Source organism: Oncorhynchus masou, unplaced genomic scaffold, assembly GCF_036934945.1.
Source record: "Oncorhynchus masou masou isolate Uvic2021 unplaced genomic scaffold, UVic_Omas_1.1 unplaced_scaffold_446, whole genome shotgun sequence".
NCBI classification, from domain to species: Eukaryota; Metazoa; Chordata; class Actinopteri; order Salmoniformes; family Salmonidae; genus Oncorhynchus; species Oncorhynchus masou.
Window position 1 is genome coordinate 134680 of NW_027010853.1, and position 19394 is coordinate 154073.

Here is a 19394-nt window from a genome sequence, read left to right on the forward strand (position 1 = left end):
ATGGACCTGTTTTAACATGGTCATCACCTGTTTTAACATGGACCTGTTTTAACATGGTCACCACCTGTTTAACATGGTCACCACCTGTTTTAACATGGTCACCACAAGTTTAACATGGTCACCACCTGTTTTAACATGGTCACCACCTGTTTTAACATGGTCACCACCTGTTTTAACATGGTCACCACCTGTTTTCACATGGTCACCACCTGTTTTCACATGGTCACCACCTGTTTTCACATGGTCACCACCTGTTTTCACATGGTCACCACCTGTTTTAATATGGTCATCACCTGTTTTAACATGGTCACCACCTGTTTTAATATGGTCACCACCTGTTTTAATATGGTCACCACCTGTTTTAACATGGTCACCACCTGTTTTAGTATGGACCTGTTTTACATGGTCACCACCTGTTTTAACATGAATCAGTTTTTACATGGACCTGTTTTAACATGGTCACCACCTGTTTTAACATTGTCACCACCTGTTTTAACATGGTCACCACCTGTTTTCACATGGTCACCACCTGTTTTCACATGGTCACCTCCTGTTTTCACATGGTCACCTCCTGTTTTCACATGGTCACCGCCTGTTTTAACATGGTCACCGCCTGTTTTAACATGGACCTGTTTTAGCTTGGTCACCACCTGTTTTAACATGGTCACCACCTGTTTTAACATGGTCAACACCTATTTTAACATGGTCACCACCTGTTTAACATGGATCTGTTTTAACATGGTCACCACCTGTTTTAACATGTGCCTGTTTTAACATGATCACCACCTGTTTAACATGGTCACCACCTGTTTTAACATGGTCACCACCTGTTTAAACATGGCCACCACCTGTTTTAACATGGTCACCACCTGTTTTAACATGGTCACGACCTGTTTTAACATGGTCATCACCTGGTGACCCTGTTTTAACATGGACCTGTTTTAACATGGTCACCACCTGTTTTAACATGGTCACCACCTGTTTTCACATGGTCACCGCCTGTTTTAACATGGACCTGTTTTAGCTTGGTCACCACCTGTTTTAACATGGTCACCACCTGTTTTAACATGGTCACCACCTGTTTTAACATGGTCAACACCTATTTTAACATGGTCACCACCTGTTTAACATGGATCTGTTTTAACATGGTCACCACCTGTTTTAACATGGACCTGTTTTAACATGATCACCACCTGTTTAACATGGTCACCTCCTGTTTTAACATGGTCACCACCTGTTTAAACATGGCCACCACCTGTTTTAACATGGTCACCACCTGTTTTAACATGGTCACCACCTGTTTTAACATGGACCTGTTTTAACATGATCACCACCTGTTTAAACATGGCCACCACCTCTTTAAACATGGCCACCACCTGTTTTAACATGGTCACCACCTGTTTAAACATGGCCACCACCTGTTTTAACATGTTCACCACCTGTTTTAACATGGTCACCACCTATTTTAACATGGTCACCACCTGTTTAACATGGATCTGTATTAACATGGTCATCACCTGTTTTAACATGGACCTGTTTTAACATGATCACCACCTGTTTTAACATGGTCACCACCTGTTTTAAAATGGTCACCACCTGTTTTAATATGGTCACCACCTGTTTTAACATGGTCACCACCTATTTTAGCATGGACCTGTTTTACATGGTCACCACCTGTTTTAACATGGATCAGTTTTAACATGGACCTGTTTTAACATGGTCACCACCTGTTTTAACATGGTCACCACCTGTTTTAACATGGTCACCACCTGTTTTACATGGTCACCACCTGTTTTAACATGGTCATCACCTGTCTTAACATGGACCTGTTTTAAAATGGACCTGTTTTAACATGGTCACCACCTGTTTTAACATGGTCACCACCTGTTTTAACATGGTCATCACCAGTTTTCACATGGTCACCGCCTGTTTTAACATGGTCACCGCCTGTTTTAACATGGTCATCGCCCATTTTAACATGAACCTGTTTTAGCTTGGTCACCACCTGTTTTAACATGGTCACCACCTGTTTTAACATGGTCAACACCTGTTTTAACATGGACCTGTTTTAACATGGACCTGTTTTAACATGGACCTGTTTTAACATGGACCTGTTTTAACACGATCACCACCTGTTTAACATGGTCACCTCCTGTTTTAACATGGTCACCACCTGTTTTAACATGGTCACCACCTGTTTTAACATGGTCACCACCTGTTTTAACATGGTCACCACCTGTTTAACATGGTCACCACCAGTTTTAACATGGACCTGTTTTAGCTTGGCCACCACCTGTTTTAACATGGTCACCACCTGTTTTAACATGGTCACCACCTATTTTAACATGGTCACCACCTGTTTAACATGGACCTGTTTTAACATGGTCACCACCTGTTTTCACATGGTCACCACCAGTTTTAACATGGACCTGTTTTAGCTTGGCCACCACCTGTTTTAACATGGTCACCACCTGTTTTAACATGGTCACCACCTATTTTAACATGGTCACCACCTGTTTAACATGGATCTGTTTTAACATGGTCATCACCTGTTTTAACATGGACCTGTTTTAACATGGTCACCACCTGTTTAACATGGTCACCACCTGTTTTAACATGGTCACCACAAGTTTAACATGGTCACCACCTGTTTTAACATGGTCACCACCTGTTTAACATGGTCACCACCTGTTTTAACATGGTCACCACCTGTTTTAACATGGTCACCACCTGTTTAACATGGTCACCACCTGTTTAACATGGTCACCACCTGTTTAACATGGTCACCAACTCTTTTAACATGGTCACCAACTGTTTTACATGGTCACCACCTCTTTTAACATGGTCGCCACGTGTTTTAACATGGTCACCACCTGTTTTAACAGGGTCACCACCTGTTTAACATGGTCACCACCTGTTTAACATCTTCCTGTTTTACATGGTCACCACCTATTTTAACATGGACACCACCTGTTAACATGGTCACCACCTGTTTTAACATGGTCACCACCTGTTTAACATGGACCTGTTTTAACATGGTCACCACCTGTTTTAACATGGTCACCACCTCTTTTAACATGGTCACCACCTATTTTAACATGGTCACCACCTGTTTAACATGGACCTGTTTTAACATGGTCACCACCTGTTTTAACATTGTCACCACCTGTTTTAACATTGTCACCACCTGTTTTAATATGGTCACCACCTGTTTTAATATGGTCACCACCTGTTTTAACATGGTCACCACCTGTTTTAACATGGACCTGTTTTAACATGGTCACCACCTGTTTTAATATGGTCACCACCTGTTTTAATATGGTCACCACCTGTTTTAACATGGTCACCACCTGTTTTAGTATGGACCTGTTTTACATGGTCACCACCTGTTTTAACATGGACCTGTTTTAACATGGTCACCACCTGTTTTAATATGGTCACCACCTGTTTTAATATGGTCACCACCTGTTTTAACATGGTCACCACCTGTTTTAGTATGGACCTGTTTTACATGGTCACCACCTGTTTTAACATGAATCAGTTTTTACATGGACCTGTTTTAACATGGTCACCACCTGTTTTAACATGGTCACCACCTGTTTTAACATGGCCACCACCTGTTTTAACATGGCCACCACCTGTTTTAACATGGTCACCACCTGTTTTCACATGGTCACCACCTGTTTTCACATGGTCACCTCCTGTTTTCACATGGTCACCGCCTGTTTTAACATGGTCACCGCCTGTTTTAACATGGACCTGTTTTAGCTTGGTCACCACCTGTTTTAACATGGTCACCACCTGTTTTAACATGGTCAACACCTATTTTAACATGGTCACCACCTGTTTTAACATGTGCCTGTTTTAACATGATCACCACCTGTTTAACATGGTCACCTCCTGTTTTAACATGGTCACCACCTGTTTAAACATGGCCACCACCTGTTTTAACATGGTCACCACCTGTTTTAACATGGTCACGACCTGTTTTAACATGGTCATCACCTGGTGACCCTGTTTTAACATGGACCTGTTTTAACATGGTCACCACCTGTTTTAACATGGTCACCACCTGTTTTCACATGGTCACCGCCTGTTTTAACATGGACCTGTTTTAGCTTGGTCACCACCTGTTTTAACATGGTCACCACCTGTTTTAACATGGTCACCACCTATTTTAACATGGTCACCACCTGTTTAACATGGATCTGTTTTAACATGGTCACCACCTGTTTTAACATGGACCTGTTTTAACATGATCACCACCTGTTTAACATGGTCACCTCCTGTTTTAACATGGTCACCACCTGTTTAAACATGGCCACCACCTGTTTTAACATGGTCACCACCTGTTTTAACATGGTCACCACCTGTTTTAACATGGACCTGTTTTAACATGATCACCACCTGTTTAAACATGGCCACCACCTGTTTTAACATGGTCACCACCTGTTTAAACATGGCCACCACCTGTTTTAACATGTTCACCACCTGTTTTAACATGGTCACCACCTATTTTAACATGGTCACCACCTGTTTAACATGGATCTGTTTTAACATGGTCATCACCTGTTTTAACATGGACCTGTTTTAACATGATCACCACCTGTTTTAACATGGTCACCACCTGTTTTAATATGGTCACCACCTGTTTTAATATGGTCACCACCTGTTTTAACATGGTCACCACCTATTTTAGCATGGACCTGTTTTACATGGTCACCACCTGTTTTAACATGGATCAGTTTTAACATGGACCTGTTTTAACATGGTCACCACCTGTTTTAACATGGTCACCACCTGTTTTAACATGGTCACCACCTGTTTTACATGGTCACCACCTGTTTTAACATGGTCATCACCTGTCTTAACATGGACCTGTTTTAACATGGACCTGTTTTAACATGGTCACCACCTGTTTTAACATGGTCACCACCTGTTTTAACATGGTCATCGCCCATTTTAACATGAACCTGTTTTAGCTTGGTCACCACCTGTTTTAACATGGTCACCACCTGTTTTAACATGGTCAACACCTGTTTTCACATGGTCACCGCCTGTTTTAACATGGTCATCGCCCATTTTAACATGAACCTGTTTTAGCTTGGTCACCACCTGTTTTAACATGGTCACCACCTGTTTTAACATGGTCAACACCTGTTTTAACATGGACCTGTTTTAACATGGACCTGTTTTAACATGATCACCACCTGTTTAACATGGTCACCTCCTGTTTTAACATGGTCACCTCCTGTTTTAACATGGTCACCACCTGTTTAACATGGTCACCACCTATTTTAACATGGTCACCACCTGTTTAACATGGACCTGTTTTAACATGGTCACCACCTGTTTTAACATTGTCACCATCTGTGTTAACATGGTCACCACCTGTTTTAATATGGTCACCACCTGTTTAACATGGTCACCACCTGTTTAACATCTTCCTGTTTTACATGGTCACCACCTATTTTACCATGGACACCACCTGTTTAACATGGTCACCACCTGTTTTAACATGGTCACCACCTATTTTAACATGGTCACCACCTGTTTAACATGGACCTGTTTTAACATGGTCACCACCTGTTTTAACATTGTCACCACCTGTGTTAACATGGTCACCACCTGTTTTAACATGGTCACCACCTGTTTTAACATGGTCATCACCTGGTGACCCTGTTTTAACATGGACCTGTTTTAACATGGTCACCACCTGTTTTAACATGGTCACCACCTGTTTTCACATGGTCACCGCCAGTTTTCACATGGTCACCGCCAGTTTTCACATGGTCACCGCCAGTTTTCACATGGTCACCGCCAGTTTTCACATGGTCACCGCCTGTTTTAACATGGTCACTGCCTGTTTTAACATGGTCACCACCTGTTTAAACATGGCCACCACCTGTTTTAACAGGTTCACCACCTATTTTAACATGGTCACCACCTGTTTTAACATGGTCACCACCTGTTTTAACATGGACCTGTTTTAACATGGTCATCACCTGTTTTAACATGGACCTGTTTTAACATGGTCACCACCTGTTTTAACATGGCCACCACCTGTTTTATCATGGTCACCACCTGTTTTAACATGGACCTGTTTTAACATGGACCTGTTAACATGGACCTCTTTTAACATGGTCACCACCTGTTTTAACATGGTCACCGCCTGTTTTCACATGGTCACCGCCAGTTTTCACATGGTCACCGCCAGTTTTCACATGGTCACCGCCTGTTTTAACATGGTCACCGCCTGTTTTAACATGGTCACCACCTGTTTAAACATGGCCACCACCTGTTTTAACAGGTTCACCACCTATTTTAACATGGTCACCACCTGTTTTAACATGGTCACCACCTGTTTTAACATGGACCTGTTTTAACATGGTCATCACCTGTTTTAACATGGACCTGTTTTAACATGGTCACCACCTGTTTTAACATGGCCACCACCTGTTTTATCATGGTCACCACCTGTTTTAACATGGACCTGTTTTAACATGGACCTGTTAACATGGACCTCTTTTAACATGGTCACCACCTGTTTTAACATGGTCACCACCTCTTTCAACATGGACCTGTTTTAACATGGACCTGTTTTAACATGGTCACCACCTGTTTAACATGGTCACCACCTGTTTAACATGGTCACCGCCTGTTTTAACATGGTCACCGCCTGTTTTAATATGGTCACTGCCTGCTTTAACATGGATCTGTTTTAACATGGTCACCACCTGTTTTAACATGGACCTGTTTAACATGGTCACCTCCTGTTTTAACATGGTCACCACCTGTTTTAACATGGTCACCACCTGTTTTAAAATGGTCACCACTTGTTTTAACATGGACCTGTTTTAACATGATCACCACCTGTTTAACATGGTCACCACCTGTTTAACATGGTCACCTCCTGTTTTAACATGGTCCCCATCTGTTTTAACATGGTCACCACCTGTTTTAACAAGGTCACCACCTGTTTTAACATGGACCTTTTTTTAAATGGACCTCTTTTAACATGTTCACCGCCTGTTTTACATGGTCACCGCCTGTTTTAACATGGTCACCGCCTGTTTTAACATGGTCACCGCCTGTTTTAACATGGTCACCTCCTGTTTTAACATGGTCCCCACCTGTTTTAACATGGTCACCACCTGTTTTAACATGGTCACCACCTGTTTTAACATGGACCTCTTTTAACATGGTCACCACCTGTTTTAACAAGGTCTCCACCTGTTTTAACATGGACCTGTTTTAAAATGGACCTCTTTTAACATGGTCACCGCCTGTTTTACATGGTCACCGCCTGTTTTAACATGGTCACCGCCTGTTTTAACATGGTCACTGCATGTTTTAACATGGTCACTTCCTGTTTTAACATGGTCACTTCCTGTTTTAATATGGTCACTTCCTGTTTTAACATGGTCACCGCCTGTTTAACATGGACTTGTTTACATGGTCAGCACCTGTTTTAACAGGGTCAATACCTGTTTAACATCTTCCTGTTTAACATGGTCACCTCCTGTTTTAACATGGTCACCACCTGTTTTAACATGGTCACCACCTGTTTTAACATGGTCACCACCTGTTTTAACATGGTCACCACCTGTTTTAACATGGTCACCTCCTGTTTTAACATGGTCACCTCCTGTTTTAACATGGTCACCACCTGTTTTAACATGGTCACCACCTGTTTTAACATGGTCACCACCTGTTTAACATCTTCCTGTTTTACATGGTCAGCACCTGTTTTAACATGGTCTCTTATTCTCTTTAGATCCTGTTGGAGATGTACAACCAGGGTTATGTTCTGTTCTGTTTTCCTCTATAGATCCCATTGGAGATGGACAAGCAGGGTTTGCTGATGCCCAAACGACCAATCAAACTGAGGCTGGAGTCCCGTAGCAACACCCTTAGCAATACCACCGCCACCTCTCTGACAAGTCCAACAACATGACCGAATGCAGTAGCACCCTACCCTGTAGTACCCCCCCCCCCTCTCGCTCTCTCTCTCTCTCTCCCCCCACACACAAAAGGGCTTTACTACAGACAGAAATACTTCTCTGCACGCCCCCTCACCCCGCTAATGATCCTGAGCTGGTGTGGTTACATGTGGTCTGCGGTTGTGAGGCCGGTTGGACGTGCTGCCAAATTTTCTATCTATCTATCGGCTACTGAATATTCAGTCCTTATCCTGACCCTGCTATAGGCTACTGAATATTCAGGCTTGGATTCAATAGGCTAATTAATATAATATGATAATAAGAACTGCATTCACGATAAATGTTGCATATGTCAGATCAATCAGAAATTACCTTTAAAATGGCACATAGCTGACAAAGCGCTGGGATTGAATCCTGGTCTCAGTCTCATGCTTGGTTTGAGTAGGACTCAGAAACCCATTTCCACCAGATAACAGAGAGATAGAAATACTATGGATGCATTAGAGGTACATGTCTTGTTAAAGTTAAACACCAGGGGTATTAAATCCATGGCATGATGTCATGTCTGGATCCTGCACACTGGTGGCTGGTGGCTGTAATTCTCCTAGAATGTAGAACTCTAGCTGGTGTTCTCTAGAACTGTACTCTCATTCTGTTCCTCTGGGTGTTCTGCTGTCCAGTCATTCCAAAATAAAATCTTTACTGTCTGTTGATGATCCCTGCAGCTGCTTGGTTTTAACTTTAATCATCACAAACCAATAAAATCATCACACTAATGAACAAGGCCGTCTGTGTATTTATCAGCTCCGTGTTATATTCAAATTTCTTCATCTAAACCAATCTCTTTAAGAAAATTCACAAATCAACTTGATTGGAGGCACACAACACAAGTTTACATACACTTAGGTTGGAGTCATTAAAACTCGTTTTTCAACCACTCCACAAATGTCTTGTTAACAAACTATAGTTTTGGCAAGTCGGTTAGGACATCTACTTTGTGCATGACACAATTTTTCCAACAATTGTTTACAGACAGATTATTTCACTGTATCACAATTCCAGTGGGTCAGAAGTTTACATACGTTAAGTTAACTGTGCCTTTAAACACATTGGAAAATTCCAGAAAATTATGTCATGGTTTTAGAAGCTTCTGATAGGCTAATTGACATCATTTGAGTCAATTGGAGGTGTACCTGTGGATGTATTTCAAGGCCCACCTTCAAACTCAGTGCCTCTTTGCTTGACATCATGGGACAATCAAAAGAAATCATCCAAGACCTCAGAAATAAAAGTGTAGACCTCCACATATCGGTTCATCCTTGGGAGCAATTTCCAAACGCCTGAAGGTACCACATTAATCTGTACAAGCAATAGTCCGCAAGTACATTTACATTTACATTTAAGTCATTTAGCAGACGCTCTTATCCAGAGCGACTTACAAATTGGTGAATTCACTTCGCTTGCAAGCCGAAGAACACCATCCCAACCGTGAAGCACAGGAGTGGCAGCATCATGTTGTGGGGATGCTTTACTGCAAAGGAAGGACTGGTGCACTTCACAAAATAGATGGCATCATGAGGAGGGAAAATAATGTGGATATATTGAAGCAACATCTCAAGACATCAGTCACGAAGTTAAAGCTTCGTCGCAAATGGGTCTTCCAAATGGACAATGACGCCAAGCATACTTCCAAAGTTGTGACAAAATGGACAACAAAGTCAAGATGTTGGAGTGTCCATCACAAAGCCCTGACCTCAATCCCATAGAACATTTGTGGGAAGAGCTAAAAAAGCTTGTGCAAGCAGGGAGGCCTGCAAACCTGACTTACTTACACCAGCTCTGTCAGGAAGAATGGGTCAAAATTCAGACAACTTATTGTGGGAAGCTTGTGAAAAGGCTACCCAAAATGTTTGACCCAAGTTTAAATTGTTTAAGGCAATGCTGCCAAATACTAATTGAGTGAATGTAAACTTCTGACCCACTGGGAATGTGATGAAAGAAATACAAGCTGAAATAAATAATTCTCTATTATTATATTATTATTACTATTATATTCTGACATTTCACATTAAAATAGAGTGGTGATCCTAACAGACATAAAACATGTTTACTAGGATTAATTGTCAAGAATTATGAAAAACTGAGTTTAAATGTATTTGGCTAAGGTGTGTGTATCCTTCTGACTTCAACTGTATATAAAGCTCAAATATTCGTGTTTCAGGTGAGGTCTATGCACAGCAGGTTTTTTGTCAATTTGGCTATTCTTGAAATATTTTTTAACGGTGTCCCAATTACATTGCTACTGTTTAAACCTAGTTTTCCAACCGTGCAGATTTATTTCGGCTATACACTTCCGGTCAAACGGCTAAAGGGACATTAATGCTCAGTTAGAGAACTGCTACACGTTATGTTTTGAGTTGGCTATCCAGTCATCATTTTATACATGCTGCTGAAATGTCGCGGATCTCTCCCGTCGGATAACAGGCACACACACCGCACACACACCGCACACACACCGCACACACACCGCACACACACCACACACACCGCACACACACCGCACACACGACGCGCACTGAAGGGTCATTGCAGTAATGAATTCTAACATTTGCTGGGTGTCAATCTGGACTGGTTATAGGCTACTTTGTTTAATAGAGGAACCCACAATCAATAGAAGTATCGGTAAGGCGCTCTGGACAGCTCCGGCCCTAATCAAGCACATATATAACGAAACGAGCGTTTATTTCAAAGAGCGCTCCATAAGCCACGCCCCAGTAGGCGGAGCTAGGCACGTTGCAGTGGGACACCTTCTAATATGGTGAAGAGCCTCTCATTTTAACAATGGGTCCGCCGTGGTTCTGTGTTGCCTAGTTATGGTAATATATTTGAGACCAGTGTATTGCGGTTAATTTCGTCTTTGACTTTACTGTATCACTCAGTAGTTAATAGGGAAACAACGAGTCCCACAGACAGTTCGCAATACAACATACCAGAAGAGGGCATCGTTTACTCGCTAAATTATTGGGATCATCTGGTTATCACCAGTGTTTGGAATAATTTAAACTCGTTGACAAAACAGACCATTGGACGCCATTTTCAGATGGATATTAGGTCCGCGGTGGGATCAGTGTAAAGCGATTAAACTGGAGGTTTAAAGCAGTGAATGTCTTCTATTCATTTACTAGCAGCCATATAACAGCCAGGGAAACCAATTGTTCTCACTTTATGACAGAACATTCACAATGTTCTGCCTTGACTGTGGCGATCTTTACCCAAATTGTTAGGATTTTCTTGTGATCACAGGAAAACGAGTTAAATAAATGGTGTTTTATTTTTAAAGAGATGAGCCTGGTTTAGAATAGAACATTCCGTTTTCTGCCTGAGTGTGGCGCTGTCTATTGCAATTTTCTGGATTATCTTGTGACCGGGAACAAAACTACTTATTTTACTCAACTAGAGATTGAAAAAAATGGTGTTTCTTTAAAAGAAAGATGCGCCTAGTTGACATGGAATGATTACTCACCTTATCCTCCTTTTCCGTTATCTATGGTTGTTGGTTATTTACCAGGCAATAAAAAGTGAAAACGGAACAAGATTTAAATAAATTGTGTTTCTTTGAAAAGATGGACCTGGGTTGACATGAACATTACATTTGGGGAATAGATCCTCAGACACAGAGGCTGATTATCTTTCGTGCAATCATCTCTTTATTTACATGTCTGGTTGCCATGGTAAACACAAACACAGGAGGACCTTGGAATGCTTCATGAATTCACCCAGTAAAGTAACATAAGTAGGCCAACAGTATCACAGCCAGGTCCAAACAGGTGCAGTAGTCCTACAGTATCACAGCCAGGTCCAACAGGTGCAGTAGTCCTACAGTATCACAGCCAGGTCCAAACAGGTGCAGTAGTCCTACAGTATCACAGCCAGGTCCAACAGGTGCAGTAGTCCTACAGTATCACAGCCAGGTCCAACAGGTGCAGTAGTACTACAGTATCACAGCCAGGTCCAACAGGTGCAGTAGTCCTACAGTATCACAGCCAGGTCCAACAGGTGCAGTAGTCCTACAGTATCACAGCCAGGTCCAAACAGGTGCAGTAGTCCTACAGTATCACAGCCAGGTCCAACAGGTGCAGTAGTACTACAGTATCACAGCCAGGTTCAACAGGTGCAGTAGTCCTACAGTATCACAGCCAGGTCCAACAGGTGCTGTAGTCCTTCAGTATCACAGCCAGGTCCTGTGTGGTCCTGTGTGGCTCAGTCGGTAGAGCATGGCGCTTGCAACGCCAAGCGTCGTGGGTTCGTTTCCCACTGGGGCCACCCATATGCAAAAAAAGTAGTGGCCCCAGCTGACTTGTAAGTCGCTTTGGACAAAAGCGTCTGCTAAATGGGATATATTATTATTATATTATTATATATTAGGTCCAACAGGTGCAGTAGTCCTACAGTATCACAGTCAGGTTCAACAGGTGCAGTAGTCCTACAGTATCACAGCCAGGTCCAAACAGGTGCAGTAGTCCTTCAGTATCACAGCCAGGTCCAACAGGTGCAGTAGTCCTACAGTATCACAGCCAGGTCCAACAGGTGCAGTAGTACTACAGTATCACAGCCAGGTTCAACAGGTGCAGTAGTCCTACAGTATCACAGCCAGGTCCAACAGGTGCAGTAGTCCTTCAGTATCACAGCCAGGTCCAACAGGTGCAGTAGTCCTTCAGTATCACAGCCAGGTCCAACAGGTGCAGTAGTCCTACAGTATCACAGCCAGGTCCAAACAGGTGCAGTAGTCCTACAGTATCACAGCCAGGTCCAAACAGGTGCAGTAGTCCTACAGTATCACAGCCAGGTCCAACAGGTGCAGTAGTCCTTCAGTATCACAGCCAGGTCCAACAGGTGCAGTAGTCCTACAGTATCACAGCCAGGTCCAACAGGTGCAGTAGTCCTACAGTATCACAGCCAGGTCCAAACAGGTGCAGTAGTCCTACAGTATCACAGCCAGGTCCAACAGGTGCAGTAGTCCTACAGTATCACAGCCAGGTTCAACAGGTGCAGTAGTCCTACAGTATCACAGCCAGGTCCAACAGGTGCAGTAGTACTACAGTATCACAGCCAGGTCCAACAGGTGCAGTAGTACTATAGTATCACAGCCAGGTCCAACAGGTGCAGTAGGCCAACAGTATCACAGCCAGGTCCAACAGGTGCAGATTTACGTAATCACTACTGTCATTCCCCACAGAACACTACTGTCATTCCCCACAGAACACTACTGTCATTCCCCACAGAACACTACTGTCATTCCCCACAGAACACTACTGTCATTCCCCACAGAACAACACTGTCATTCCCCACAGAACACTACTGTCATTCCCCACAGAACAACACTGTCATTCCCCACAGAACACTACTGTCATTCCCCACAGAACACTACTGTCATTCCCCACAGAACACTACTGTCATTCCCCACAGAACACTACTGTCATTCCCCACAGAACACTACTGTCATTCCCCACAGAACACTACTGTCATTCCCCACAGAACACTACTGTCATTCCCCACAGAACACTACTGTCATTCCCCACAGAACAACACTGTCATTCCCCACAGAACACTACTGTCATTCCCCACAGAACACTACTGTCATTCCCCACAGAACACTACTGTCATTCCCCACAGAACACTACTGTCATTCCCCACAGAACACTACTGTCATTCCCCACAGAACACTACTGTCATTCCCCACAGAACACTACTGTCATTCCCCACAGAACACTACTGTCATTCCCCACAGAACACTACTGTCATTCCCCACTGAACACTACTGTCATTCCCCACAGAACACTACTGTCATTCCCCACGGAACACTACTGTCATTCCCCACAGAACACCACTGTCATTCCCCACAGAACACTACTGTCATTCCCCACAGAACACTACTGTCATTCCCAACAGAACACTACTGTCATTCCCCACAGAACAACACTGTCATTCCCCACAGAACACTACTGTCATTCCCCACAGAACACTACTGTCATTCCCCACAGAACACTACTGTCATTCCCCACAGAACACTACTGTCATTCCCCACAGAACAACACTGTCATTCCCCACAGAACACTACTGTCATTCCCCACAGAACACTACTGTCATTCCCCACGGAACACTACTGTCATTCCCCACAGAACAACACTGTCATTCCCCACAGAACACTACTGTCATTCCCCACAGAACACTACTGTCATTCCCCACAGAACACTACTGTCATTCCCAACAGAACACTACTGTCATTCCCCACAGAACAACACTGTCATTCCCCACAGAACACTACTGTCATTCCCCACAGAACACTACTGTCATTCCCCACAGAACACTACTGTCATTCCCCACGGAACACTACTGTCATTCCCCAGGAACACTACTGTCATTCCCCACAGAACACTACTGTCATTCCCCACAGAACACTACTGTCATTCCCCACAGAACACTACTGTCATTCCCCACAGAACACTACTGTCATTCCCCACAGAACACTACTGTCATTCCCCACAGAACACTACTGTCATTCCCCACAGAACACTACTGTCATTCCCCACAGAACACTACTGTCATTCCCCACAGAACACTACTGTCATTCCCCACAGAACACTACTGTCATTCCCCACGGAACACTACTGTCATTCCCCACAGAACACTACTGTCATTCCCCACAGAACACTACTGTCATTCCCCACAGAACAGTACTGCCATTCCCCACAGAACACTACTGTCATTCCCCACAGAACACTACTGTCATTCCCCACGGAACACTACTGTCATTCCCCACAGAACACTACTGTCATTCCCCACAGAACACTACTGTCATTCCCCACGGAACACTACTGTCATTCCCCACAGAACACTACTGTCATTCCCCACAGAACACTACTGTCATTCCCCACAGAACACTACTGTCATTCCCCACAGAACACTACTGTCATTCCCCACAGAACACTACTGTCATTCCCCACAGAACACTACTGTCATTCCCTCACACATATTTTACTATTCCACTTCTTCACAGCTATGCCAGTGTAAATCACAGAGTAAGAATCTGATATCCCTACTAGTGTGTTTTGACAATGACAGATATGAGGTTAGGTATATATTTTTTGCAGCCATTCATGGACTGTTTTGAATAAAGTCATACAAATAAGCATTGGCTGTGAAACAAATACGAGAAACAAATATAATTTATTGACATTTTATTATTGTGCATATATATATATATATATACATGTGTTAGGAAGAGATGGTAGGGGGGGTAGTCACAACTCGTAAACACATCATCTTTTCTCTCTGTAAAGGTAAGATGACGTCATGGATCTTCAACCGGTCGGCATAAAACCACCTGAATATTGATATTCATTTAGATTGGTCGAGAAAGTTGGGTGATTTTGAGAAATGAATCGTTAAAACAGGAACATTTTTTTCTTCCAAACACCCAGAACAAACATAGACCAAGGCATGTCCAATCCTCCCGGAGAGTTTCTTCCAGACCTATTTTTAAAAAGAGATAGTTCACCAAAAATTACTAAATGTTTTGCGTCCTTACCGTGAAAGCAGTCTTCGGACAAGCAGATTGCAATCTATGATTTGGTTCCCTTCTGCCATTAACCAGTAATAGAGCATCCTTCCTGTGCAGAGCCTTGGTGTGGTGGTAAAACTCCCTCGTGTCACATACAGCTGTCCACCTGAGAACATGGATCAATCACCGCATCCCCGCATTTGTCTCCCGATCTCATTTCCTTACTGTCTGAATAAACCACCAATTTGTCCCCCCCCCCACCCCAAAAAAAATATATATATTATCACACTTTCCATTTCATTCCCCATAAATCTCAAAGCAAAAAAAAAAAGTAGTCTAATTTGTTGTGTTCATGTCACGTTCTGACCATCGTTCTTGTGTGTTTTCCTTGTTTTAGTGTTGGTCACGACGTGAGCTGGGTGGGCATTCTATGTTGTGTGTCTGGTTTGTCTATTTCTATTTTTGGCCTGATATGGTTCTCAGTCAGAGGCAGGTGTTGGTCATTGTCTCTGATTGGGAACCATATTTAGGTAGCCTGTTGTGTGTTGGGTTTTGTGGGTGGTTGTGCCACACGGGACTGTTTTGGGTTTTCATGTTTCTTGTTTTGTAGTCTATTTCACGTTTCGTTATTAAAAGAACCATGAATTATAACCACACTGCGTCTTGGTCCAATCCCTGCTACACCTCTTCTTCAGGGGAAGAGGAAGAAGAGAACCGTTACAGTTAATTTCATGTTTACCTAATTTGTTGTGTTCATTTCATGTTTACCCAATTTGTTGTGTTCATTTCATGTTTACCTAATTTGTTGTGTTCATTTCACGTTTACCTAATTTGTTGTGTTCATTTCATGTTTACCTAATTTGTTGTGTTCATTTCATGTTTACCTAATTTGTTGTGTTCATTTCATGTTTACCTAATTTGTTGTGTTCATTTCATGTTTACCTAATTTGTTGTGTTCATTTCATGTTTACCTAATTTGTTGTGTTCATTTCACGTTTACCTAATTTGTTGTGTTCATTTCACGTTTACCTAATTTGTTGTGTTCATTTCATGTTTACCTAATTTGTTGTGTTCATTTCATGTTTACCTAATTTGTTGTGTTAATTTCATGTTTACCTAATTTGTTGTGTTCATTTCATGTTTACCTAATTTGTTGTGTTCATTTCATGTTTACCTAATTTGTTGTGTTCATTTCATGTTTACCTAATTTGTTGTGTTCATTTCATGTTTACCTAATTTGTTGTGTTCATTTCATGTTTACCTAATTTGTTGTGTTCATTTCATGTTTACCTAATTTTCCACCCTGGTCATAGACATGTCAAAATACATAGAATTGCAGGAAATTAGCTTTAAAAACAGTAAAATATTTCTGGGGGGAGGACCCCCAGTCCCCCGATCTAGGGATTGAGCCAAGGGGCAATGAAAATGACAAAGTAAATCTCACTCCAAGCTTTCTTAAATAATTGTCAGCCCTGAGAAAATGACAATGCTTGATAATTAGTTTAAATGAATCTGCTTTCAACAAATCAACTGTTTTAGACTAATTGTATTTTAACCAAGCAAGAGAAATAAACACAAAATAATAATTTTTTAAAACAAACACTTCAGGACCGTGCTTTAAATGGTCTGTCGAAATCAGTGTTTTAAGAAAATGGTTTGTAATTGTAGGGCTAGAGGTATTGTAGGGCTAGAAATATTGTATTGTAGGGCTAGAGGTTTTGTATTGTAGGGCTAGAGGTATTGTATTGTAGGGATAAGGGTATTGTATTATATAGAGGTATTGTATTGTAGGGCTATAGGTATTGTATTGTATTATATAGAGATATTGTATTGTAGGGCTGAAGGTATTGTATTGTAGGGCTAGAGGTATTGTATTATATAGAGGTATTGTATTGTAGGGCTATAGGTATTGTATTGTAGAGCTAAAGGTATTGTATTATATAGAGATACTGTATGAATACAACAGGTGTAGTAGACCTTACAGTGAAATGCTGAATACAACAGGCGTAGTAGACCTCACAGTGAAATGCTGAATACAACAGGTGTAGTAGACCTTACAGTGAAATGCTGAATACAACAGGTGTAGTAGACCTGACAGTGAAATGCTGAATACAACAGGTGTAGTAGACCTCACAGTGAAATGCTGAATACAACAGGTGTAGTAGACCTCACAGTGAAATGCTGAATACAACAGGTGTAGTAGACCTTACAGTGAAATGCTGACTTACAGGCTCTAACCAACAGTGCGAGAAAAAAAGGTAGGTGTGTTTGTGTAGGTAAGTAAATAAATAAAAACAACTGGACATTTGTAGCTGCAGTGTTGTATTCAAGGGTTTGGAGCACCTCTCCACTTTCAGATTTGTAAATATGTCTATAATTTTTCTCTCATGAGTTTTGTGCTTGTCTAAATGACTTTGTAGCTGTTTCTCAGCAGTTTGTCATTTTGTTACAGTGTTTGTGTCAGGAGTTCTCCAAATTTGCTCTTGACAATCTACAAGGTTGTGCAGGTGAACAGCCCTACGGTAGTGGTCTGGTTATAGAATGGGCAGGCATACGCTACACAATCACATTTTATCGATGGCAATTTGAATTGCACTGAGATACCGTGACTAGATCCTGAGGCCCGTTGTCGTGTCATTCATCCGCCGCCATCACCTCATGTTTCAGTATGATAATGCACAGCCCCCATGTCGCAAGGATCTGCACACAATTCCTGGAAACTGTTCCTGGTTCTTCCACGGCCTAAATACTCACCGGAGATGTCACCCATTGAGCATGTTTGGGATGCTCTGGATCGACGTGTACGACAGCGTGTTCCAGTTCCCGCCAATATCCAGCAACTTCAACCACAGCCATTGAAGAGGAGTGGGAACAACATTCCACAGGCCACAATCAACAGCCTGATCAACTCAATACGAAGGAGAGACGTATCAACTCAATACGAAGGAGATGTGTGAGATGAGCTGCATGAGGCAAATGGTGATCACACCAGACACTGACTGGTTTTCTGATCCACGTCCCTACCTTCACACAAAAAAACCTGTATTCCCAGTCATGTGAAATCCATAGATTAGGGCCTAATTTATTTATTTAAATTAACTGATTTCCTTATATGAACTGTAACTCAGTAAAATCTTAGAAAATTGTTACATAACACATTTATATTTATATTTTTGTTCAGTGTAAGTAAAAAAAAGCAAAATTTGCTTTCATTGAATTGTATTTTTATTTGTTTTTTTAAAGCATGAAAAGGTATAGAGTAATAGGATACTATCTGACTGTGGTGTGTGAAGAATCCAATACGTTACCTTATCATCTGTGTTATCTTGTTGTCTGTGGCACAAATCACAATATTGTGGAAGCACCTCCTCTAGCAATATGAATGAGGCTGTTTGAGAAGGTTTTGAATCCTAAGCAACCTGCCTTACGCATTGTTTTAAATTACAATAGACCAACAGGGTAGCCTGTTGGTCTATTGTACGGCAGGGTAGCCTAGTGGTTAGAGCGTTGGACTAGTAACCGGAAGGTTGTGAGAGAAACCCCTGAGCTGACAAGGTACAAATCTGTCCTGGACAGGCAGTTAACCCACTGTTCCCAGGCCGTCATTGAAAATAAGAATTTGTTCTTAACTGACTTGCCTGGTTAAATAAAGGTAAAATAAATATTAAAAAAACATTGCTACTGTAGTAGGTCAAAAAGCTGTTGTGCTGGGAAAACCCTTGGTAGAGCATGGGTGGAAGAGGCCTTGTGGTGCTGGGGAAACCCTTGGTAGAGCATGGGTGGAAGAGGCCTTGTGGTGCAGGGGAAACCCTTGGTAGAGCATGGGTGGAAGAGGCCTTGTGGTGCTGGGGAAACCCTTGGTAGAGCATGGGTGGAAGAGGCCTTGTGGT

At 42.2% G+C, this 19394-nt stretch overlaps 1 protein-coding gene across 1 annotated transcript in view; it reads left to right on the forward strand.

Annotated features, from left to right (window-relative positions):
• The window catches only part of LOC135535125 (cytochrome P450 3A27-like), an 82388-nt gene extending 73662 nt beyond the window's left edge, over positions 1–8726 (forward strand). The window contains exon 13 of the mRNA XM_064961848.1: positions 7832–8726. Coding sequence (XP_064817920.1) covers positions 7832–7957 — 126 coding nt within the window. The 3' untranslated portion in view covers positions 7958–8726. The remainder of the gene's footprint in view (positions 1–7831) is intronic.
• The last annotated feature ends 10668 nt before the right edge of the window (positions 8727–19394 follow it).